Genomic DNA, 26,170 nt, shown 5'->3' on the forward strand with positions numbered 1-26,170 from the left:
AGATTTAATGATTTGGATGGAGGCCCTGCTTGTGGCTTTTAAGCTGCCTCTCTGTGTGATATGCTGTTTTATCATCACTTTCTGCGTAAACCATCACGACTCACTCTGACACCACTCACTAAGGAGAAGGAACAACAGCTATTTGAGGTTACAGTACATGTAGTGTTACGTAACAGGTTTCACATAAACAGTGTGTTTTATGTATCTGAGGGGTGAATAACAGCAAAAATAAATGTCTTTCTCCAGGAGAATAACACTCCAACGCAACATAAGGCTCTCTGTGTCTCTCTCAAGCCTCAGCTGGGAGAGATAGATGGTGAATTGATTGGACTCTGTGCTCTGATCTACAAGCTCCCTCTTCACTCTGACCTACATACACAGAGGGGTCTTTGCGAGACAAGATATCTCCTCTCTAACAAAATAGGTGACATCTACCGCTGACATGATTAAACTGGTTCTGGCATATAAGCCTAAGAGTTCCTGGAACAAAATCAAAGATGAGGAAGTGTCTTGAGGCTTTCTGTCGCTTTGAAAACATGATTTCCAGGTCACATTGTATTGTTTTAAATAGGTAGCAGATGTTAAAATTGTGAAAATCCCTCCTTGATTCACGTCAGACTAAAATGGGACTGAAGCTGGTTCTGCTGCCAGAGGGAATTAGTCGCTGAAAAGCTGGGTGCTGTAACATCCTGTTCCCATTATCACCAAAAAATCGTATGTGCATTACCACCTCACATTTTACCTGCCTCTTGGGAAGTCAGGTAACGGCAGGGAGGTTATTGTGCACAGAAATAATTCACCAATAAAAAAAAGGATTGTACAAAAGGAGAAACCCACACAAAAAAAAAACATGTCATACAACAGACTCCAACAGACTACAATGTGGGCCACATGATTTGTTCTGTTCTCTCCTCAAGTCCTCCACAACGAGCACAGGAAGTAGCTCTGACATTTTCTGCTCGATGATATATGCTCTCCACTTGTTGATCTTTCGGCTTCCCTCGTCATTGCTCTGTTGCCATGGTGACACCACAAGAAGAATGGGGGTGGGGGGCATAGCGATGAAAATTGGGTCTCATAGTACGAGGTGACACTGGACATGCATCATCACTCTCCTCCCACGGGCTTCGTCCCCAAAGAAGAAGAAAATGTTCTTAGAAGCTACGACAGTGAGGACGCAGCTTTTAAAAAAAAATTATTAAAAAAATACTGTTTGAGCAGCTCCAGACGATCTGACTGTGATTTGCAACACCGCCTACAGAACATGTTCAAACGATGACAGAGGCAGGGATGACAGGAAGGAAGATCTGAACCGACAATACCAAATATGATCCAGGATTCTTTTCCTGAAAAGATCCAGGTTTGGTTAAGTTACTATAGCAACACTGTTTTTTGGGTGGATAACAATCATGCACCAGAGTGACAGAGTGGCTGAGCACAATCATTGGTCAGTCAGTTGAGCTTTAGAGTTTCCCAATTGTCCATTGCCGTTTCAACATATTCAACTGTTGCGAACTGCACATAATAAAACGTAAAGAAAATTGCAATTTCCTCAAATAGCTCAAGCAAATATTATTCAAACAGATAGAAGAATTGGTTGGGAATTATTTTCAGCCGTGGATGACTACACACTTGTTCTTGTGAATATTTCTGGTGGCAAGAATTCAAAATAAACTACTAATAGTCTGTGCTGTGTTGGCTCCTGAATGTCTAGTCCAAACATCAACAGAGCTTTATGGGTGTATGGCAGGAAAATACTTTCTATAAAATACTATAAGACAACATTTAATAATGGGGTCAAATCATTGCTGGTCTGTTTATGGGACTCAAAAATCCTTGTGGAAACCTTGATCAGGGCCAGAGGAAGGGGTGATCAATTTTGAGCAGATGCAGGGTTTTTAAAATGACTCATTTACCCATGAAGCTACTTGAACAAAACAGGGTTATGTGCTGTGTATTTCAGTTGCATATTCAAAGTTTTTGAGTATTTTCTTTTCCATCATTAATACAATATCTATTCTCTGCATCATTCCACTTTTTCTTTGATGGATGTCTTGAAGATCCCTTCTGCCTCTGCTTTACAAGCTTTTCTTTACTTATTTATTCTAAGACAGAAACCCAGTGTTGCTTTTTAGTCAGTGTACATTAAAAAAAAGAGTATTTCTAGAGAGTATTTCTAGTTCGATCTGTTATTATTCAGCCCACTGCCATCACTCCCTTTGGGTACATCTGAGTTCAATGTTTGTCAAAACCATCTCACTTGTAGTATTGAATTGCAATTCATTTAGGAGAAGTTTTATGAAATGTTGTGAGCATATACTCAAAAGCTATAAGAGGAAAATCTCATAAACTTCTAACTGATAGCAGCGATTGACTGGTGATTAGTGAGGTTTGATGTGATCAGAGTGAAGCTGTTGGAGGCAAATGAATCAGCAAGAGATGAAGCTCCAGACATGATCGATCCCTCCCGACAGAGAGCTCCACTCCTCCTTCTTTCCCCTCCACACATCACTGCCTAATGGTTACCCAACAATGAATAAAAGGTTTAAAAAGATCCATACGCATGTAAACCAATAGAAGAACTGGGTTAATATAACACAACATAAACCTAATTAACTGTAAACATTAGTTCTTTTTTTACAACATGAGGAATATTTGAGGGGTATTCAGTGTTAAATGACATTATGTATTACAAAATTACATCAGTGTTGATATTGTACATTTAGCAAAAGTTTTATATACCAGAACTACATGTATTCCCCACAGAGGACTCCACAATATTATAACCAGACTTCTAATTCATGAATGAATTAAATAATACTGGTGTGTTCTGATAACTTTATTTCATGTTTTGAGGAATGAGGAATGATGTTCTCGCCCTCTTTCCACACAATACAATCAAAAACTCTACACAAAAGTCAATTTTAAGTGAAGCTGTTCATTATTTTGGTCTGTGTATTTAATGTTTGATGAATACATTTCCAACACAATCCTCGACAGACAGCCAAATTTGCCACAGCGTCTCTCCTATCAAGTGGCAGACAGGCCCAGCTGTTAATACAAGCTAATGTCTCTTACACCAGAGGCTGGTGACTGCGCCTTACTCCTCTCACTGTCGGAGGTGCTCTTCTGATCCTGAGGGGATTTTTTTGGATTAAGCTGGCATTTATTGTCTGCAGCATAGAGAAGACGCTCACAACGCACAGCGGTGCAGCACAGCACACGCTGAAAAACACACACACACACACACACAGTGGGTTGTCTCCCTGTCGGCTTCATTAAATAATATATTGTCAGATCAACTTAACTGACACGTTGTGCGTGTCGGAGGAGGAGACGGCAAGTGTCAGACAGTTCTGCGTCTGTTACCAGGTCCGTTTCTTTTGCAGGAAAGGACAACAGAGCAGACGACGACACACACTGTCTAACTCTAACTGATCCGTCAGTCGGCCTCGACAACCAAAACACTCCCATACAAGAGAGGGTCTGCGTGTCAAAGTCTGTTTCCCCACCGATTTAGACTTCCTCTTCCTCAGACCTAATCCTGTAGTAAACCAGTCACTGCAATAACATGACCCAAACTTCAACACAACACTGGCTCATAAATTTCTCATTCCTGTGTAATTCTAATGTTCAAATCTGACTAAGAGGTCATGGGTGTATTATATGTATATGTAGAGAATGAGCTTATATTGTCTTCCTTTGACTAAACCAGCTAACAATTTCCAAACTGTTCCTCTGGCAAAATCACTGAACAAGTTAGTTAATGACATAGACTGTGATGTCACTTTCACTATTATTTTCTTGTAAAAAGCTGGAACCTGCACCTTGGAAGTGCCTGCTGCGGCGGGAGAGCTGGACTTCATGCACTTCATGGACTTCAAGGGGAAATTCTGTCAACTCTCCAGGGCAGTAAAAGTCACTGAAGGCATCTGAAAACATGGGAGTCTTGCAACAAAAGTGCTGAGGCACCAACACTGCCGATAAACATCCCCCTGGTAATGGAAATAGAAACTGTCTGCTGCACCAATTCATTTTTGCAAGAGTAACGGCCAATGAGGAAACTCCAATGCTCGACTGGCTGACAAATGGTGTAGCATCGTCATCTAGTCAGCAACAGATATTTGTATACTTCAGAGTGCAGCCTCCACTGTTGTGATTCAGCCAAAAACAAATACACACGTCCATCCTGTCAATGGCCTCGTTAATTTGACAGCAACAACAAACTAATCATTAGAAGTGACAGTGCAATGGCGGTGTCAGTGCAGAGTCAGAGGGTTATTAGAGGGGGTAAATTACTGCTGAGTAAGAGCTGCTCTGCCCTTTTTACATTATACAGTGGATGGTGACACGACTCGCTGTTCCATTAAAGATAAAAATAGCAACGAGGGCAGACAAAAAGCAATAAAAAAATACCTACACTAAACCACTGGGAGAGATGTAATGACTTTTCTTTCCATCTATCCAGGACAGGGAGGGAAGTTTTGCTGCCAGACACGAGGAAAATTAAAGAGCCAATGACACGGAGATAAAAGCTCTGCTCGTGATGAGTGGTGGCGATAAATAAAAAAAGAAATGTGGTCTGCAGATATGTGAGCAGTCAGGATTGCTTGAGAAATGTTGCGACTCATTAGACTGTATTTAAGGAAACGCAAATGAAAATATAACAAGAAGAAGCAGAGAGATGAAACCTGACAAGTGAAAGAAGTGTTATTATCTTTAAACCGCGGCTAGTGGAGCTGGAGCAGCCTTCACAGTCTGGCTTCAAATCAATTATGTGCTGTTCTATGAATAATACTGTATACAACTGCCTTATGAAGTGCTGATGTTGTTAAGGGGGTTCAATGTTCACCATCGTCACCATCTTAGTTTGGCTGCTAATTTGCACTAAACACAAAGTTGCGGTCCGTTTTCTAGCCTAAAGCCTCAAGTGTTGGACAGACTGAATGGCAAAGATATTGGAAGGTTGCAAAGTCTTCAAGTTGTGTGTTTACAGGCTGGTTATTTGGTAATTCAACCCAAAAAGTTGTCAGAACTAAAATAACTCCTAAACTTTATTTATTTATTTTTTTTCTCTGTTGTTGTCGATGTGACTGGCTGTTCTGTTCTCCTTTATTGCTTTACTGATTGTATTTTCTTTTGGCTGTACTGTTTTCTGTGAAAAAAACAATAAAAAAAGAGTTGTAATTGAAAAAATAAATAAATAAATTAAAAAAAACTCCTAAACTTATAGCTCATTATCAGTCAGATTGACTGTAGCAACTCCCAGCTTTCTCATCCTATAATCTATCTTATCATGTACAGTCCATGGCTTCTATCTACTATTAATAATCACCACTGAAATCAATTTGTTATATTAATTCACATTTTTATACCTATGTACTATATTTTATCTAAGCTGTCTTTCTATGACAGAATGACATGTCCTATCAACACGTTCTCACTCCCAGTGCGTCAACAGCCTGACGAACGGTCACTGTCCCACATCGTCACATGCTTGACTCATTAGGTGCCCGTTTTTCGTCAGGTTTTGACGCGCTCGGCTTTCAGTTGATTCCAATGCAATCCCCTTCGCGGCGATATGTGACGCTCAGAGCAAGTGATCCAGCCGACCGGCTGCGGCACTGACAGACGCTGTGAGCAGAGGAAAACTTTTTTTTTTTTTTTTTTAACTTTTCCTTAAATCTTTATTGAACCTGATGCTGCTGTGTCTGACGTAGCTTTCGGCAAGGACGTCCTTTCGGTTATTTATTTATTTATTTATTTATTTATTTAGTGATCATGGTGTTTGGTGCAGAATAATCAATCAATAAATAAATAAATTACGTCCTTGTCGGAAGCTGCATCAGACCAGGAGGGGGGGGGGGGTTGTGGATTCTACAGGTGAAGACCACTTCCGCGTTCAAAAAGCTGCTCTGTTTAATCAATATTCTGAAGAAAGATCTGATTATTAGCCATAATGCTGTAACCATCCAAGGAAGACTGTGTAACAATATTATGTGCTTCTGCTGAGTCCAAAAGCCCTGTGTAATATCAACTTTATTTTAAGAAAACACGCTTTGTTTCCAATGTCATATCACAGAGAAGCACTACATTACCCATAATCCTCATATTTATCAGCGACGTGTCTGATTGGTTGAGCTTGCTGTTACCAGCAAATGAAAAAATAAAACAAATTGAGCTTATATTATTTTCTTAGTAACTAAAAGGTCTTAACATCTTTTTTGTTTTCAACATTGAATAAAAAAAGGGTGCTATATTGTTAAAATTCAACAATAAAGTGCATAAAAGTTGGCTTGACTTCTTTCTTTTTTTCTTTTTTTTCATAATTTTCACCAGCATCTTTCTGGTCCACATCACATCACATTTATTGTAATTTTTAATTCAATGAGTGACATTTTATTTTTTATCTGAAAAACATTATTATGAATTCAAGGGTCAGAGGTCACTGGTGTTAAATTTAACCTTTTTGACCCTGTTTCCTTGAATAAATCACTAAGACTTTGATGCGGGAAGCTGAGATTTTGATTTGATTTTGTTCAGAGCACTAGGGACAAAGTTTCTGTAGAATTTCAGACCTGTCGGACGTCCAGAAGGGTCACAGCTGACCGTCCAGGCTCGTTTCTCGGCCTTCAAAGCCTAGATTTAGAAGCCTTTTGTCTAATAACGTCTACATCCTTGGGGTTATAAGGCTGAAAGTTTCATGTATTTGTCCGGGGGCCTAAGGCCATCCACCATGTGCAGTTTCAAACCCGTGCGACCTTCACAAGTGTCAAAGGTCGCTGATCTGTGACCTTTTTGACCCCGTTTCCTTGAATAAAACACCAAGACTTTGATGCGGGAAGATGAGCTTTTAATATGTGGTCCAGAATGTCTAGTAGATTGTGTGTGCAAAAGATTCAGAGCTCTGTGACATTCAGAAGGGTCACAAATAGCCAAAAAGCAATGCTCCTTTCTCTGACCTCATATTAAAGGAGAAATGCAATTCTTTAATAGCTTCCAGATGCTTTGGCCTATCAGGCTGAATTTTTAGCTAAAGGAGCTGGTGTACGATCAGGAAGTAGGGGAGCTGTGCATAAAGCCAATTTGTAAGTGTCAAAGGTCACAGGGGTCAAACATCAAAGTGAATCCAGCCATTCCTGCTTTTTCTCAACAAAACATACACGCTTTAAGTTATCATCATGAAATATTAATAGGTTGTATATCAGAGAGTCCTCTATCAGAATATTTTGGTCCCGTTGCTCTAGGGGCCCCAGGGGGCCCCGGGGGGCCACTTGGCTTTCCCATGCTCCCACAGAGTTGGGTCTCGGGGTGATGGATAAGGGCCTCACCATGAGTCCACAGGCCAAGTTTCAAGTGATTTGGTCGGTTTCTATGGAAACGGCGGCCTCAAGGATACAGAGGAATGCGACTGTTTGAAGCCCCGCCTCTCGAAAAGTAATGGCTCGATCAGGACCAAACACACATCTACGCGTTCGTCTTGGGCCCCCGAACCATATATTACGAAATCAGAACTGTACGACTTTTGGAAATGTGTTTTGTCTATTTCGGCTTTTCAGACTCAGAGTCTGTCAGACTTAAAGCGTGAGAGACCCTCTTAGTCAGAAAAGCCGAAATAGACTAAACACATTTCCAAAAGTCGTGCAGTTCTGATTTCGTAATATATGGTTCGGGGGCCCAAGACGAACGCGTAGATGTGTGTTTGGTCCTGATCGAGCCATTACTTTTCGAGAGGCGGGGCTTCAAACAGTCGCATTCCTCTGTATCCTTGAGGCCGCCGTTTCCATAGAAACCGACCAAATCACTTGAAACTTGGCCTGTGGACTCATGGTGAGGCCCTTATCCATCACCCCGAGACCCAACTCTGTGGGAGCATGGGAAAGCCAAGTGGCCCCCCGGGACCCCCTGGGGCCCCTAGAGCAACGGGACCAAAATATTCTGATAGAGGACTCTCTGATATACAACCTATTAATATTTCATGATGATAACTTAAAGCGTGTATGTTTTGTTGAGAAAAAGCAGGAATGGCTGGATTCACTTTGATGTTTGACCCCTGTGACCTTTGACACTTACCAATTGGCTTTATGCACAGCTCCCCTACTTCCTGATCGTACACCAGCTCCTTTAGCTAAAAATTCAGCCTGATAGGCCAAAGCATCTGGAAGCTATTAAAGAATTGCATTTCTCCTTTAATATGAGGTCAGAGAAAGGAGCATTGCTTTTTGGCTATTTGTGACCCTTCTGAATGTCACAGAGCTCTGAATCTTTTGCACACACAATCTACTAGACATTCTGGACAACCTATCAAAATCTCAGCTTCCCGCATCAAAGTCTTGGTGTTTTATTCAAGGAAACGGGGTCAAAAAGGTCACAGATCAGCGACCTTTGACACTTGTGAAGGTCGCACGGGTTTGAAACTGCACATGGTGGATGGCCTTAGGCCCCCGGACAAATACATGAAACTTTCAGCCTTATAACCCCAAGGATGTAGACGTTATTAGACAAAAGGCTTCTAAATCTAGGCTTTGAACGCCGAGAAACGAGCCTGGACGGTCAGCTGTGACCCTTCTGGACGTCCGACAGGTCTGAAATTCTACAGAAACTTTGTCCCTAGTGCTCTGAACAAAATCAAATCAAAATCTCAGCTTCCCGCATCAAAGTCTTAGTGATTTATTCAAGGAAACAGGGTCAAAAAGGTTAAATTTAACACCAGTGACCTCTGACCCTTGAATTCATAATAATGTTTTTCAGATAAAAAATAAAATGTCACTCATTGAATTAAAAATTACAATAAATGTGATGTGATGTGGACCAGAAAGATGCTGGTGAAAATTATGAAAAAAAAGAAAAAAAGAAAGAAGTCAAGCCAACTTTTATGCACTTTATTGTTGAATTTTAACAATATAGCACCCTTTTTTTATTCAATGTTGAAAACAAAAAAGATGTTAAGACCTTTTAGTTACTAAGAAAATAATATAAGCTCAATTTGTTTTATTTTTTCATTTGCTGGTAACAGCAAGCTCAACCAATCAGACACGTCGCTGATAAATATGAGGATTATGGGTAATGTAGTGCTTCTCTGTGATATGACATTGGAAACAAAGCGTGTTTTCTTAAAATAAAGTTGATATTACACAGGGCTTTTGGACTCAGCAGAAGCACATAATATTGTTACACAGTCTTCCTTGGATGGTTACAGCATTATGGCTAATAATCAGATCTTTCTTCAGAATATTGATTAAACAGAGCAGCTTTTTGAACGCGGAAGTGGTCTTCACCTGTAGAATCCACAACCCCCCCCCCCCCTCCTGGTCTGACGTAGCTTCCGACAAGGACGTAATTTATTTATTGATTGATTGATTATTCTGCACCAAACACCATGATCACTAAATAAATAAATAAATAAATAGATAACCGAAAGGACGTCCTTGCCGAAAGCTACGTCAGACACAGCAGCATCAGGTTCAATAAAGATTTAAGGAAAAGTAAAAAAAAAAAAAAAAGTTTTCCTCTGCTCACAGCGTCTGTCAGTGCCGCAGCCGGTCGGCTGGATCACTTGCTCTGAGCGTCACATATCGCCGTGAAGGGGACTGCATTGGAATCAACTGAAAGCCGAGCGCGTCAAAACCTGACGAAAAACGGGCACCTAATGAGTCAGGCATGTGACGATGTGGGACAGTGACCGTTCGTCAGGCTGTTGACGCACTGGGAGTGAGAACGTGTTGGTCCTATAGACCTTTATTGAACCTGGTCAAATACACCAAGTGACACTAAATCAAATTTATGACTCTCAGACGTCACTGTGGACCCACACGTGACTGTTGCAATCGATATGTGGAGCATGAGTACTCGGTGCTCATGTCCACGGTGGGGCGGGCTGTATCATCCATATACATCAGGCCTCACTAGATCTTCTCACTACCACCTCTTTGTCCACTGATCAAAAGGCCAGGTGATGTGTGTGATATGGAAATGACCAAAGTGATTGGCCACGAGCCCTCCTGTTTAACAAAAGCAGCACGACCTGCCTCGTAACATCTAACGACATCAACATGAATAACAGCAATAGCCTGATGATAATAGCTCAAAAGAGTCTCTTTTATTTTGCTGAGAGGTAGCGACTGTATCAAAGGTATCCGCAGGCTTATAAGCAGCCTGTTTCCAGAGTAGCTAACATCCCCTGCTTTCATCAAACCATCTGTAACTAATTACATGAAGATGCATGTTTTCCTCTGCTTACATGCAACAGTTTGCTGCAATTAAAACTACCAAAAATGAATTATTTACTAAAACTATTTCAATCCCATCATGAAATTTGGGACATGTTTTCTGCTCCTCTTGTTTTATTGTGGCATAAACTTTCCTCTCCTTTAAAGAGATAGTTCAAAATGTTTGGCAAATTGGCCCATTGCCATAATCGCTTTAGTCATAGCAGTAGGTTCGCTACCTTTAATTGTCGATGTAAGCTATTTTTAGAACTGCGGAGCGTAGCCACGAGCTGCTCAGAGCTACGCTACGGAGGCTCATGGGATTTCTTGGTTTCCCTCATCAAATACACAATCCAAAAACTCCAAAACGCTTTCATGGACAAGTTGTGACCTGCACATTCACCACGCTATGAGATAATAACAGAACGTTACGAGACAAAACTGTCCCTGAAGGCAAAGCGCATCAGCTATTTTGCAAGAATTTACCTCAAAAACAACTCCGTCTCGGTATTATCTCATAGCGTGGTGAATGTGCAGGTCACAACTTGTCCACCAGAGCGTCTTGGAGTTGTTGGATTATGTATTTGATGAGTTTGATGAGGGAAACCAAGAAATCCCTTTAGCCTCCATAGCGTAGCTCTGAGCAGCCATGCCGCTCGGCTCGGCGGTTCTAAAAATAGCTTGCACCAACAAATATAGGTAACAAACCTACTGCTATGACTATAGCGATTATGGCAATGGGCCAATTTGCCAAAATGTTGAATTATCCCTTTAAGATTTCCACTTAAGTTTCCCTCTTCTATGATTGACCCCGCCCCTAATGTGTTGCACCTGTCTGTTTAGTCTGCCTCTCCTGGTGTCAGGTCGTCTTCATTTCCTGTGACAGGTGCTTTAATATTCTCTCTGTGGTCAGCCTCAGTGTACGACCAGTTTTCTAAATGACTTAAGAGCACAGCCTCATGTCTAGATTTGTTTGCCTGACCTGATCGACTCCTGTGTACTGACACTGCTGGCAAAGACCCTCCAATTTTGACTTGTGTGTCCTGAATTGTTGCCCTTTGTGTGTAATACTACTAGACTGTACTGTTTTTGCCACAAAGAGATTTTATTTAGTTGAACTGTTTCTTTGCACACCTGATGAGCTTTCTCTTGATGCCTGAGGCCAAAATGTAAACTCTGCAGATACTTCCTGTAATCTACAAGACACATCATGGTTCAGAGCTGATGAACTGTTTTTGTTTAATGATCCCACACCGACCATGTTTACTATTATATTTTTAGTCCTACTGATGGTAGATCTTTAAAAACTAATTGATTTTGTGGTGTAATTACAGCCTCTGGGGGGTGCTAGTGTAGCTTAGTAATGAGTAATATTGTGGTGCTGAAAACCTCTTTGTAAATTACAACATTTTTGTTGTTGGTGAGAGAGTAGAGAAAGTCTTAGCAGGCACACAATGTCCTCTCAACTGATGATGACAATGTCACAGTGTCGGTGAGTTAATCCAGGTCAGTAGTTTCAGTCTCAAAAACACTCCAACCAGTGCAGTCACTCACAACAACAGTCCGGTAGTTTCAGTTTTGCCTCACCGGTCCATTTCCACACAGTCTTGACCACAGACTGCTGCAAATCTTAGTTACTGCTTGTGAGGCTGGGGAAGATGAAACAGACACAGATCAAAGAGCCCCAAAGCTGCACAAGGAACAGAGGGATAGACGTCCTTTAATATGTCTTGTTTTTAAAATTGAAAATTAACTGAGTGACAGAAACTTAATCAGCAACTTTGATAATTAATGATTCCCCATTAATCTGGCAAAAATATGAATTGATGAAGAACCATCTTGTTTTCGAGTGGGTCCACACATTCATTCATTCATTTCTTGAACTTGAACTTGAAGTAAGTACGATGGTGAAAACTAACACAAGATGGCCATAGAGAGACCATGAACAAATGCATGCCAAGCAAAACCAATATTCGGTTAGCATTTGTGTTTAGTATAGTGTAAATGGAAATAAAATAATCTTCAAAGTGTGTCATATATATATCATCCCAAACGTGGAATAATGTTACAGTTCTTAATTTTGAAGGGAAGTTATTCCAGTCAGAATAAATATGAGGATTTGATACTTTTCTCCATTTTATGTTATTTCAAGTGGAATATGTTGAACATGTTTAATCAGTAACAGCTATGATCATTGGTTGAAGCCATACTTGATTTCGTAACACACCAGCCCGTATGGGGGATCTTCTGAACAAATGACACAATTCACTGACTGCTGGTTCAACAGAATCACTCCAGTAAATAGAGCAATAAAAAGAAGTGCCTCTTCAGCAAGAGGACAATACAGTCCATGGACACATACACACAACACACACAACACACACAACACACACACACACACACACACACACACACACACACACACACACACACACACACACACATTATATAAATCTATGTATATACATACATAATGCATACACACATACATATATATATGTACATACATATAGAAGAATATTCCTCATGGCTTTTATCTTTCTTCTGCCTAACAAGTCAGGGTATCAAAGAGACTAAAGGCTGTGATGAGCTTTGAGCTCCGCTTAATTGGATGCAGCTCAGGCTGAATCCGTAGCAGCAGAGTGAACGGCCCTGGGAGACAAGAGCTGACCGCCACACACACACACACACACACACACACACACACACACACACACACACACACACACACACACACACACTTCTCACAATTAAGATGAAACAGCTTCAGGACTTGGCTTTGTTTACTTTCACTGGGTTCTGTCAGGAGGAGAATATTTTTTTCATCGCTCGTGTGTGGGAGGTTTGCCAACCCAAGAGGGGAAAAAAAAGGAAAACCAGTCATTACCAAAAGAATGTCACTTTCTGCTCTGGATTCCTTCCTTTTTTAACTGGCAAGACAGCAGGTGAAAAAGTCTAGGGTGCAAATAGCAAGTTTATCACTTCAGTCTTAACATCTAATTAACATCTTTACTCTTATTACTGAGTCATGTGAAAATAGAAAATCTGCCAAGTGTGAGATTGTTTCAAGTTATTTCAGGATGAAGTGCATCTGGTTCTTTGATGCTGCAGGCGGTGAATCCTATGTCAACATACTACTGTTGCTTTATCCAGAATTAATCAACTAGCTAATTATTTCTCCCACTTATAGTTTTTTTTTCTCCAAAGAATCAACACCTGTCTTCTTACTGAGACATTGGTACATTTAAAGACATATGCCACAAATAAGGCAATGAGATTAATGTTTAGACACAGCCAGACTAGCTGTTTCCACCTGTTTCAAGTCTTAATGTGATCCTAAGCTAACTGTGCTGCATATTTACTGTACGACGATGGGATTGATTCTCTCGACTGACTCTCAACAAGACCATGAATCAGCACACTTCCCAAAATAGCAAACTACTGTTCTTACACCGAGTCACAAAAAGGGAACAGTGACAAGCCTGAGGACTTAAACTGCTGCTTGTAAAACATTCAGACTGAGGAACTGAGGAGTGAGAAAGCAGCTTCAAGTGTGGAGAGAAGGAACAGTGAGGAGCAAAACCCTCGGCTGAGGTTTAACAAGAATCCTCACCATCTCAAGGATCAGAAAAAAATGTTCAGTCCATCACACCTCTGCCTGCTCTGAGCTGAGGCAGAACCATCTGCGGCAGAAACAGCCAAGTTACTTCTGTGTTACCTCGGATTTATCATCTCTTTCATCACCTTCAGTCCCACATCCCTTCTCTAAATAACAATAAAAAAAAAAAAAGAATAACATTGTGTTCATAACCCCAGAGTGAAGATTCTGTTAAGATTCACCGCTTTCCTATAACTCAATATAGCAATGAGCAACCCAGCAAGAGCTCCCTGCACCTGCTTCATGCTGGACGGCTGCTTTGCACTGCCACAGCCGTATTGTGTTGTAGAGCGAGTTACCAAACCCGTCGTCGTGGGCGCACAACAGGCCTTTCAATAATGAATAAGCTGGAGCATGAGAAGCCAATAACTCACAGAAAGGCCAGTGGCAGTGAATTCCAGCTGGACAGCTTACGAGTTGCTGTCCAGAAAAGGTTCAAGCTCATATCTAAACTCTGCTAGTTTAACAAGTAGTAGAGTGCATTTGTTCTCTCGTGGTGCCTGCTGCTGTGGTTTGCATTATAGGCTGCTTTGATTCCTGCAGTATTAAAATAAAAAACAGTGAGGGCAGAAAAGCCACAAAGCAGGATTAGCAATTTAGCCTGATTATTTGGAAATGTTGCAAAACATCCAGAAATCAACAGGTAGGGTCGAGTTTTAATCCTAAAAACCTTCTTGTTTTACAGATCCAGCTCGGTTTTTTTTTTTTGTTTTACTCTAATCCCACTTTGTGCAACAAGCTCCAGGTTTGACAGAGACTTTGAGATAAAATTTGTGAGAGAGAGGACGGTGAGTACATGACACTCGTTAACAACCACATTTCCTCACTAAGCTCTAATACCAAGTGACTCATGGTTATCTCCCATAACTTCACTTCCTGTCTTTTCTCACCTCTTTAAACCCTCCCTCTCTTTGCCCCTAACTTATTTCTTTTCCTTCTTTTCCTTTCCTTCGATCTCTACTCCTGTCCTCTCACTGGACCATCTGCGTTGTGACGCATGTAAAAGGACAGGGGATGGAAACCAGCACCGTGCTCAGCCAATCAGGTCATTTACCAAATCTCAATTGACTGCTGATCCAGTTTCCATGGAGAAGAAACATCCAGCAAGAGAGAGAGAGAGAGAGAGAGAGAGAGAGAGAGAGAGAGAGAGAGACGAGGCAAAAATCAATGATCCCCCTCAGGCCCGGCCCAGAGCCTGTGCCAGACCTGAGCTTTGGCGCATAAGGAGGATAAAGCTAGAGAGGATGAGAATGTCTCAGGATCTTACAGCACAAGATAACTGTGGGCTCCGTGCTTAACAAACACTTTACTGTGGTGTTTTGTTCCTCCTTTTATCCTGAAGAATATGACGGGAAATTCTGCCCCTCCGCACGTGTTGTCCAGCCTCAGTTCAGGCTGTGTGCCACAACACTGTCCTCTGTGGTTTGTGCAGACCCGGGCGCAGTGAAGCAGGCTGCGGAGGTAACAAACTGCAGCTGCTTTCTATTCTGAGAGATGAAACCAGGACAGCCAAGGAGACAGTGATCAGGTCCCTGGCTAAATGCTCCACTAAACAGCTTCAGTCTTGACGGCACAGCCCCAGCAGGTTCAGCTGTACATATACCTCCACATGCATTTACAAGATAAGAAAATAATACTCTGCAAGTGTAAACAAAAAAGGAGGGGGGTGTATGGCTTCCACCTGTTGGTGATCCTGCCAGAGTTTACCCAGTCACCTTGCCTTTTCCCTGCGTGATGCTGCAGCAGGCTCATTTATCCTCTGCTGCTGTGAGCGGATGCTCTCTTTCACCTCAGCATGACTCACAGGCCCGGCTGCCTATTGAGCCCGTTGCTACTAACGCCTATCTATCATAAAGCTAAAATGGTTCAATCTTCAGTCTTAAATTAAAGAAGTGCTTAATTAGAAACAAAAAGGGGGCTGTTTCAATATGTTAAATGTCCTTGAAATGGCAAATGTGTCAGAACAGTATGGCAGCCAGCAGGGTCAAATCTGTGTAGGTCAAGTTCAGGGAAAACAGTGTGTGACATTGGCCCCTTCTTTTCCGTCTTCAACCTAAACAATACAAATAATTTCCCACTTATGGGCATCATCCAGTGGATTGCCATCTACCCCATCCAGCATTTTAGTGTCAGCCATATTCCTGCGTCTTTCCAAGCTCTCTCTGCTGGAAATGTGGCACCTATGTAATAAACAAGAATAAACTCCTATCTATAAAGTCCTATCATGTAAAATTCCACCAAACAAAAGGCGCATTGCTTAAGACATTGCATAGCGTTATGCAGATGGCCATGAAAGATACTGTGGAAGCTGAATGACTGTCTAGTAACTGAACGAAAAGTGATGAATGACGTATTTCACCTGATACTCAGAGCCCCAGATGTTCAACACCACCACAGGATCTACTGTAGCTCTGTAACACTATACTTTGGATTGCAGAGCGAATATGTTCAAAATTCTCTCCCTCTCTCTCTCTCACACACACACACATCTACTGTTTCCACTTGCATTTCACTCCTTCCCTCCTGTTGCCACAGCAACGCAGCACTTGTCTCAGTGACAGCACATGCTCCCATTAAAAAACCATCCGTAGCAGAGAGCAAGAGCGCACTCTCACACATGCAGATACAAAAACACTCTTATGACAGGTTTGTTTCACACACTGCAGGGAGAACTGTTTCTGTTCAGCAGAAAGATAACAGGTAGTAGTCATGTAATAGTCATACAACAATAATGGTAATAATGGCTCCCAGAGACTCTAGTAAACCATAGAAAAAGGACGAACTCTGGGCTGAAATAATTCTCATCACAATTTAAATAAAAAGCCAATAATGCACTTTATTTTTTGCTTTCTAAAGTAATTTTCTGAAGTAACTGTTCAGAGGCAGTACAGTCTTTCCCAGAAGCTAAGTAGTAAGTATAGTGAATACAGGTAGAACTAAACATGCTCATACCTCACAGTTGCGTCCTGTAAAGCCCTGGCTGCATGTACAGGTGTACTCCCAGGTGTCCTCTGGCCTGCCGACGGAGGGGAGGGCCAAGCAGTAGCCCCCGTTGAAGCAGGGTCTGCCTTCGCAGGGGTCCGGTCGAGGTGTGGCCTGGGTCGGGGTGGGCTCGGCCGGGGCCGGGGTGTCTGGGGCTTGCTGGAAAGGGGAAGGGACGGCCCCGATGCTGCTGCTGTTGCAGCTGCTCAGGAGGAGGAGGAGGAGGAAAAGCAAAGGGGACGTGAAACACCGTGCAATCTGAGTGGGACGGCAGCAGGGAAGTGCCGGCATGCTGCACACGTTTGTCCTCATCCTGATCCTCTTAGGTCTGGTTTGTTCCCTCTCTCTCTTTTTTTGTGTTGTTGTGTTACCTTTCTCCTCTTTCCTCAGAGCTGGTGCTCGTACTGACTGGGCTCAGCAGTTACTGAGAGGTGTGAGCAACTGTGTGTGTGTGTCAGTGAGAGAGAGTGAGAGAGCGAGAGCGAGAGAGAAAGGAGGAGGCAGCTCTTGGGATGCTGAGCCTCAGCTGTGCGCAGGGAGAATGACTGGCTGATGGTGAGGAGGAGGCTGAGGAGAGAGGGATGCGGGAGGAGAAGGGGAGGGCTCTTCTCTTTTTGTCAGTGAGTCACAGTGACGATGATAGCTGACGACACACACACACACTCTCTCTCCAACCCCCCCAACACCACCTCCACCTTCATACACACACACACACACACACACACACTCTCCCTCTCTCTCTTTCCTGGCTTCTCCGTACGGTGCAGAGCAGCAGAGGAGCTCTGCACTCTCCTCATTTAGAGTCTCATCATCTATAACCTCTCCTTGGAGCTGCGTTTCCAAGAAGAGAGAAAGGGGGGAGTCTGTATAGTCGGGGGATGACAGAGGAGGAAGAGGAGGAGGAGAGCTGGAGTTGGTAGAGAAATTCCTCATCAGCTTTACCATAAGATTAGCTGTGTTCCAATGATAACAAGCAGTTTTACCACAAGGGAGACGATGAGTCCAGCAAACAGCAGAATCATGCTGATGGAGTCTGAATGATGGAGGCTGGCTTGAAAACTGAAGGGCAGTTGAGTATTTGTCTTCTTCACTCAAACTGGCCCCTAATAAATAACCACAATAAAGTTATGAGGAACATCCAACAAAAAACGACCCAGGCCTAATATATAACCACTCTTGGCCCAAATTAGCTCCGCTGTGATGTGCTACAACAGTAACTTTAGCAAAAAGGCTAACAACTAGCCTAATTAACAAATGCAAACTGAAAGTTACAGTAGGCTACACGTTACATATTACAGCCACGACGTTACTTAGGCTACTTGCCAAAAGAGGAGAGAGCCGTCGGTTCTCAATCAAGTTTGAGCTCAGGGCGGTTCTCCATTAGCCTGGCTCTCGCCAGACCCTTGTAGTTCCGCAAAGCTACGCCAGAGGCGCTACGCTCAGCTTCGCACAAGGGTCTGGACTCGAGGCCAATGCAAACTTCTTCCCCGGAGCAAAAAATAATGAACCAATCAGGATCGCCGGGCGGGACTTTCTGAGGTGTGATGTAGCGCTGAAGCGACTGTTTGAGTCAAACAACAATGGCGGCTCGCAGTGAGTGGCTGATGTAGCACGTCATTCAAGATAACGGACAAGTGGTTTATCCAATCACATACAAGATTTTTTTACAAGCCCCCGCCTTCTGAAATGAATCGCCTATGGAGCAGTCCCAGACCCTTGTGCGGAGCTCAGCGTAGCTTTGCGGAACTACAAGGGTCTGGCGAGAGTCAGGCTAGTTCTCCATGTGCAGGTGAGGAAGGACCGTTTTTTTTTTGTTTTTTTTTACTTCAGTGGAGACAAATGACACTGCTTCACCTGTAGGCCTACTGCTTGTTATCTCACCTGTTGCAGAGCAATAGATATAATATAGTTTGGGGCCGTTGACTGGCTGTTTTGGTAAGGAACCGGATCCAGGGCGAGAGAGACCTTCCCGTCAAAATAAAAGCACCAAGCTAATAAAAGGAATTAAGGAATATTTACAAGAAAATCCCCGAGCCATTAAGTTAACCTTTTGCTTTAAGTTTTATGTTGGTGAACACTTTTACTTTGGTGAATTTGGTTATTTCCGTCTCCACTACAGACGGGAACCAGAATACGCAGGGCTAGCCACAGTGCTTCAACCATATTACTACCACAGAGAAAAGGTTTTGGGAGAAAAAATGTAACCTGGAACTAAAGTGCAAAAACAATGATTGACGTCGGGATGTTAATTGCAGCGGGCCGACATTTGCAGCAGGACAACAAGGTAGGAGCAGCAGCAGCAGCAGATAATTTCTAATAGAGACTGGCTCTGGTAGCAGGCTGCTGGGTTCACACCGGACGCCGAAGCGCCGCGAATAGCGCGGAACCATAGACTGTACCGCTTCCCTTCGGTGCTCAAGTGTGTAGTTCAGACCAGTGGTGGAAGTCGCGCCCTGCAGCAGTCGGTTCGGCATCTGGTCAATTTTGTGCGCGAGCCGTGAGTGAACGCGTCAATTTTGGCAGGAAGTCACACATGAAACAACGAGAGAATCCGGTCAATTGTCAAAATAAAGCACCCTTCCAAAATAAAACATAGCGATTGACAAATGCGATCATTTTGTGTGCGTTTCATAGCTTATGTCAGACTCGAGAGAGATGAAAACACACGCACGCACGCACGAACGAACGCACACACGCACACGCACGCGCACACACACACACACACACACACACACACACACTTCTCAGCTCAACATTGAGCATGACTTGAGGCAGTTTCAAGCCTGCAACCCCGAGGATGTGCAGTGCAAAACAGGCACATTGCAGGAAAAGTTCACTTGTTCATGTTTTTGTTTTTTGCACAGATTGCAAATGAAACACTGTTTCATTATTTGACTACTGTAGCCTACTTTTACTTTTCGTTTTTGATCTGCACTTTTATTTTCTCTTTTTGAACTTTGTGTTATTTCATGTTTTTGATTTTGACTCACTGATATACTTGGTGCTAGTAAGTTCAATAAATTTGAAGTAATTTTTGTTGGGGCGACTGGGGGAAGTGGGGCTTGAAAATCCCCACTTGTTAAAAGTGGGGAATGACGAAAAAAGTTTGAGAACCACTGGCCTACACAATAAACAGTGGCCCAGTTCTATTTCATTCTTCCTGACCGCCAGAGACGGTATGAAATACCTGGATAAGCATCACGCGCATGCGCAGATCGAGACATAATACCAACAAAGTCATGTGACCTGGGTGACGTAAGCGACCTGATAAAAAGGGGCAGGCACCCAGAAATCGTCTCCTTTTCATCTTCTCGCCTTAGCGCACACACAGGTTGTTGTTGTTGTTAGCTTGCCGCATACGCCAGTAGCCTCGTAACCACGACCGGTTGGAGCTACGGTTTCGTCCTCCAGAGGCTGCGTATCCGGCGCTCATCCCCGCTGTGCATATCCGACCACTGCTCGGACTGCGACAGGTAAGTAGCTTGTTTTTCATCGCCGGCGGGCGAGCTTCATCCCCGCTAAGTGCCTCCGCTCAGCTGGGTTGATTACCTCGTTTGTTAGCCATCTAGCTTCCTGCTACTGCTGCCCTCGTGAGGTGTTTTTCGCCTCCCTAACGGCTGTTTCGGTGGTTAGCAAACACTACCTACGGTGCTAAAAATTATTTTAAAAAAAAAAGTCTCCGGTCGGGCTAGCAGAGTTTTTTCGCTCTGTTGCTACATCGTTAGCTTGTTTGTAGCGTAGTGTTTCTCGCTCTGTTGCTACAACTTCGGCTTCACGCACTACAGGTGCTGGGTTGACGGACTCGTAGCCGAGTGTTACTCGCTCTGCTGCAGCGCCGCTACCCGCTGGTGCTATTTTTTCACTGTGACACGGTGCTGGGCTGGTTGTAGCTGGGTGTTCTCGCCCTGCAGCTACACCGCTCACCTTTTGGCGTCACTTGCTGATTTATTGTGGACTGTATTGAGTGTTCCCGCTCAACTGCCATACTACAGCCTCTGTAGCTATGTTGTGTGTTTGCATCTCCTGCATGGCTCCTCTGAGCCCAGAGGATGGCCATGACAAATGCCCTTCGTGTCTCGGCATTGAACACCTTAAGCAAGCACTGACTGAAGGCGCTTGCATTAATTGCACCTGCATGCCATTAGCAGAAAGGACTGCGAGGTTGGCTAAACTTGATAAAAGCTTTGCTGGGGCTGGGTTACCCCCTTCCGGCGGCCCCAAGCGCCGCGGACACACACATGACGATGCCCCCGTCACTAAGAAGAAACGGACGGGTGATGAACCCTTGGCCCTTAAAGTGGACACTTTGGCCTCTGAGTTTGCCCAGATTAAGGCCCTTTTCCTTAGTCTGCAAACTGGTGGTCCCTCGGATGCTTGCACCGCTGCCTCAGAACCACCGCTTGAAAGGCCATCACGGAGCTACGCTGAAGGTGATAGCCTATACTTCTTTGCCCCAGGTGGCTAGCCAGCAAGACGAGGACACGCTCTCTATTGCGGCCTCTGGGAATCTTTTTACTGACGATGAAGCAGGGGGACAGGAGGAACTGGAGGGAGGATCCCCCCTTCCCTCTGTGACAGACTCTCATGAGTCGGGTGCAGACTCGTTGAGGGGTGCTGAGGCCAGTCTTTCTACAGTTAAACAGGCCATCCAACTGGCCATCTCTCGGCTTGGGTTAGATACTGCCCCTGTGGAGGCTGCTCCCTCTAATGCTTTCTTCAAACATGCCCCTCAACCATCTTCCTTCAGGGTTCCACCCTCTGAGCCATACATCACTGAACTTCAGAGATGTTGGCCAGACCCCAAGACTTTCCTTCACCTGCCAAGTGACTGCAGAGCTCTGGCTGCCATGAGGGACGCCGACCAATATGGTCTGGATCAGATGCCTACCGTTGATGCCTCAATCGCTTCTCTGATAGTGTCTCCTGATGAAGCCCTCAGACCTGATGCCCGTTGTCCACGCCCACAGTGTAGGATAACTGATGACCTCCTTACTAAGAGCTATGATATAGCGGCTCGGATGGGGCGTATTGGTAACTCCCTTTCCCACCTGGTTCTGGCTCTGTCACAGACTCTCCAGACTGCTGGAGCAGATGCTCAGGCACAAGGCCTCAGTGATGCTTCACTCCAGGCGTTTGCCTTCATGACCAGAGAGCTTGGGAGACTGATGTCCACCTTGACCTTGGCGCGGCGCCAAGTGTGGCTTGCCCAGTCCCCCTTGTCGGAAGCATGTAGGAAGACACTCCGCACGCTACCTGTCATTCCAGGCCAGATGTTTGGACCTGCGGCCCAGCAGGCTTTGGAGCGCAGTGTGCAGGTGAATAAAGTTAAGCAACAGTTTGCTGACTTACGCCAAGCACCATTGCCTAGACCAAGGCACGCTAGTGCTCCCCGCTCTGCGGCCAATGTTCAGGGTGAATCAAGAGCCGGCCGCCCCGCGTTCCAGCAGGGCCGCTTCCATAGGGCCCCTCAGCAGCCTGCCTTTCGGGCGCCTAAAGACAGGGCGCCCAGGTACGGACCACCTGCGGACCGAAACCCCAAGCTGCCCAGAGGCCGCGGGGGTCGGACCTGACTGCCTAGATCCGGGCACCAGCCGTTTCTCCCCACAACATCTAGGCCAGTGGGAGGCCCTGACCTCAGACCCTTGGGTGTTGTTGACTCTTTCCAAGGGTTACAGTGTTCAGTTCAGGCGTCGACCCCCCAAGTTCAGCGGGGTCAGAATGACTGTGGTCAAGGACCCCCTAAGGTCTCTGGCTCTCGAACGGGAGATTTCGGTGCTTCTGGAGAAAGGCGCCATCGAGTGTGTAAAAAGTTCAGATCGAATGAGAGGGTTCTATTCGACTTATTTCCTTGTTCCGAAGAAGGACGGGGGTTTTCGCCCCATCCTCGATCTCAGACGACTGAACCAGTTCATAAAGGTTCTTCGTTTTCATATGCTTCGCACAGCAGACGTTCTTCAGGTGGTCTCAGAGGGAGATTGGTTCACAAGCATCGATCTGAAGGATGCCTATTTTCATGTGCCAGTTGCACCGCACCACAGACAGTTCCTTCGTTTTGCCTTCAAGGGACGGGCGTACCAGTTCCGTGTTCTCCCCTTCGGACTCTCACTCGCCCCTCGCATCTTCACCAGATGCATTGCGGCAGCACTTTCGCCGCTGCAGAGCAAGGGCGTTCGTATTCTACCATACTTGGACGACTGGCTCATATGCTCCGCGACTCGCGAGCAGGCCATTCGCGACACAACGTGTCTTTTGACCCATGTGAACCAGTTGGGTCTTACTGTGAATTTCGCAAAGAGCTGTTTAGTTCCCAGTCAACGGGTCATGTTCATCGGGGTTGTCCTCGACTCGGTGATGATGAAGGCCTTTCCTTCCCCACAGAGGGTGGACGACATTCTCAACCTTGTCTCACGTGTTCGGAAAGGTGTAAGGTTGACATATGGTCTGTTTCTCCAGCTGCTGGGAAAATTGACAGCTGCATCAGCGGTCGTCCCCCTGGGACTCCTCTCACTGCGCCCCTTGCAGGTGTGGGTCAATGGTTTGGACCTCGACCCCAAGAGGCACCAAGGCAGGATGGTGGTGGTCTCAGGCAAGTGCCTCCAGTCTCTCAAACCCTGGAGAAGCAGGGCCTATCTCTCCAGCGGTGTTCCCTTGGGTTCTCTTCCTTCCCGTCGGGAGGTGGTGGTAACAGATGCCTCCCTCTTGGGCTGGGGCGCTGTTTGGAACCACAGGACGGTCAGGGGTACCTGGAGTCCTCAGCAGAGACTCCAGCACATAAATGTGTTGGAGTTGCGTGCGGTACACTTAGCCCTCAGGCACTTCCTTCCCTTTTTGGAAGGGAGGCATGTACTCGTTCGCTCAGACAACACCTCGGCGGTTTATCATGTAAACCACCAAGGGGGAACCAGGTCCAGACATTCCCTATGGGAGGCTCAGTGGCTCCTTCACTGGGCCTCACCTCGCCTTGCGAGTCTCAGGGCGATGCACTTACCGGGTGTGCTGAACACAGCCGCAGACATGCTTTCCCGCCAAAAGCCTCCTCCGGGGGAGTGGAGGCTGAACCCCACGGTGGTTCAGATGGTATGGGAGAGGTTCGGCAGAGCGGAGGTCGACCTATTCGCCTCAGCAGCGTCAACGCACTGTCTGCTGTGGTTCTCCCTCTCGGAACCAACCAGCCCGTTGGGGCAGGATGCTCTGGCACACTCCTGGCCCGACCGCCTCCTGTATGCCTTTCCTCCAGTCCCACTGCTCATGTTGACGCTTCACAGGATAGACAGGAGCAATCACTCAGTGTTGCTGGTGGCTCCCTTCTGGCCCGGGAGAATATGGTTTCCTCTTCTCCATCGGCTTCTCAACGGGGTACCTTGGCCCCTCCCACGGAGGCAGGATCTCCTGTCACAGTTGGGGGGGAGCATTTGGCATCCTCAACCGGAACGCCTCCAGTTGCATGTCTGGCCCCTGAAGGGCCGGACTCGTTGCTGAATCTTTGTGATCAGGCTGTCATCCAGACCGTAGTCAGTGCTCGTGCACCCTCGACTAGGCTGCTGTATGCCAACCGCTGGAAACTCTTCGCTGGTTGGTGTGGTGGTCAGAATGTGGACCCAGAGCATTGCTCTGTACCTGTACTGCTCAGATACCTGCAGACGTTGCTGGATAAAGGGCTCTCTGCCTCTACTATAAAGGTGTATGTTGCTGCCATCTCTGCTCGACATGCCTTTGTGGATGGTCAATCTGTGGGATCACATGCTCTGGTGGGCAGGTTTCTCAAAGGTGCTCTCCGATTGCGGCCTCCACATGCTGTTAGGGTGCCTTCTTGGGATTTGCCTGTCGTCCTGGAAGCCCTGTGTTCTCCTCCATTTGAGCCCCTGGAACACGCTGACCTCAGGTGGCTGTCTTGCAAGACTGCTTTTCTTCTCGCTGTTACATCTGCGAAGCGGGTTGGTGAGCTTCATGCCCTGTCTATCGCCAGTGAGTGTTTGCGGTGGAATCCTGATGGATTGGGGGTTACTATGTGGCCTAACCCCTCTTTCCTCCCAAAGAGGCTTTCTGCTTTTCATGCTAATCAACCTATCAGTTTGGTGGCTTTTGCCCCAGAGTCAGGTGTGGAGGAACTACCTCCTGGTGTCACCTTTCTTTGTCCTGTTCGCGCCCTGAAACAGTACATTGAGGTTTCTGCTGGTTTTCGTAAGTCTGATGCTCTGTTTGTCTGTCATGGAGGGCACAGGAAGGGTTGTGCCTTGTCCAAACAGAGGCTCTCGCATTGGGTTGTTGATACCATAGCTCATGCATACAGGCTCGGGGGCCTTCAGATCCCCCCAGTGAAGTGTCATTCAACCAGGAGCGTCTCCACGTCGTGGGCTGCTTTGAAGGGTGTTCCACTGAATGACATCTGTGCTGCAGCTGCGTGGGCTTCTTCCTGTACCTTTGCCCGCTACTACAGAGTCAATAGATGCGTTTCCATTACCCCTTGAAATGCGCAAAACCTAAATATCGAAATTAAAAACTGGTAATGGAAACACCTACATTTCGAAAAAACTCTCAAATATCGCAAAAAAGTTTTTGCGCTCTCATGAGGTGGTTTTTGAGACGTATCGATACAAACGTGTATCGCAAAAGTGTAATGGAAACACTTTTTTCGCTTTTCTACACGTCACCGGCGTCACCGGAGTTGTGTGTGTCCACCGTCCACGCTGTGTTGGTTTATGTAACTTGAGGGGACAAATGAACCACATGTTTATTGTAATGCATTGCTGACCTGGGCATGTTTCTCAATAAATTAGAAAACCCTTTCCTATCGTTCCCCTTTTCCGTGCATGGTTGAAGGAGACTGGCTCGCATCCACGCTCCCACTCCCTCCTGCGCCGAAATGTCACCTTAAGTCACATAAACCAGTACGGGTGTGTGGACACACACCACCACCTATATTGTTGTCAGCGCCCCATCACCGCTGGTGTTTAAAAGGCTCCGTTCTTTCTGCAGTCAAGTTAAAGCGCACATCCGCCGTGTTGGTAAACAAATAATCCCTCTATATCAACGGAGGCAACCGTGCTTGATCAGCTTGGGTTGGAGGTGGTGTGAGTGCGGGCCAGCGGGGGACAGGGGAGGGGGGGCATTAGAGCTTCAGCACGGTACAACTGGCCCGTGTGAGTGCTTCCTTATTTGTGGCCGCTGCAGCGCCACACGGGCTTTGCCTTTCAGTAATCAAGCGCTGTTTTTGTCTTTGTTAAAAACAATAACAGCAACAGCTGTCGGCAGCTGAGATCGCTGTGCCGTCACCATAGAAACGCAAGACGCATTACGGCTCATTCGTAAAATACCTTTCAAT

The 26,170-nt window shown here is 45.3% G+C and overlaps 2 protein-coding genes across 2 annotated transcripts in view; one reads left to right on the top strand and one right to left on the bottom strand.

The window, feature by feature from the left end:
• Nucleotides 1-17,393, bottom strand: part of dner (delta/notch-like EGF repeat containing) — a 109,337-nt gene extending 91,944 nt beyond the window's left edge. The window contains exon 1 of the mRNA XM_085795398.1: nt 16,819-17,393. Coding sequence (XP_085651524.1) covers nt 16,819-17,160 — 342 coding nt within the window. The 5' untranslated portion in view covers nt 17,161-17,393. The remainder of the gene's footprint in view (nt 1-16,818) is intronic.
• Nucleotides 17,394-21,218: 3,825 nt separating this feature from the next.
• On the top strand, nt 21,219-24,327 carry LOC146975941 (uncharacterized). The gene is made up of 2 exons (XM_085796676.1): nt 21,219-22,077; nt 22,217-24,327. The coding sequence occupies exons 1-2, from the start codon at nt 21,219-21,221 to the stop codon at nt 24,325-24,327; spliced, it is 2,970 nt and encodes a 989-aa protein (XP_085652802.1).
• Nucleotides 24,328-26,170: the final 1,843 nt, after the last annotated feature.

This window comes from Trachurus japonicus, chromosome 13 (assembly GCF_045865225.1).
Source record: "Trachurus japonicus isolate A0001 chromosome 13, Traja_1.0".
NCBI classification, from domain to species: Eukaryota; Metazoa; Chordata; class Actinopteri; order Carangiformes; family Carangidae; genus Trachurus; species Trachurus japonicus.

Coding starts and splice junctions, on each gene's coding strand:
- LOC146975941 (XM_085796676.1), top strand. CDS start 21,219: ATGCTTGCACCGCTGCCTCAGAACCACCGCTTGAAAGGCCATCACGGA. Junction 22,078..22,216: donor GTCCCCCTTGTCGGAAGCAT/GTAGGAAGACAC, acceptor ACCATTGCCTAG/ACCAAGGCACGCTAGTGCTC.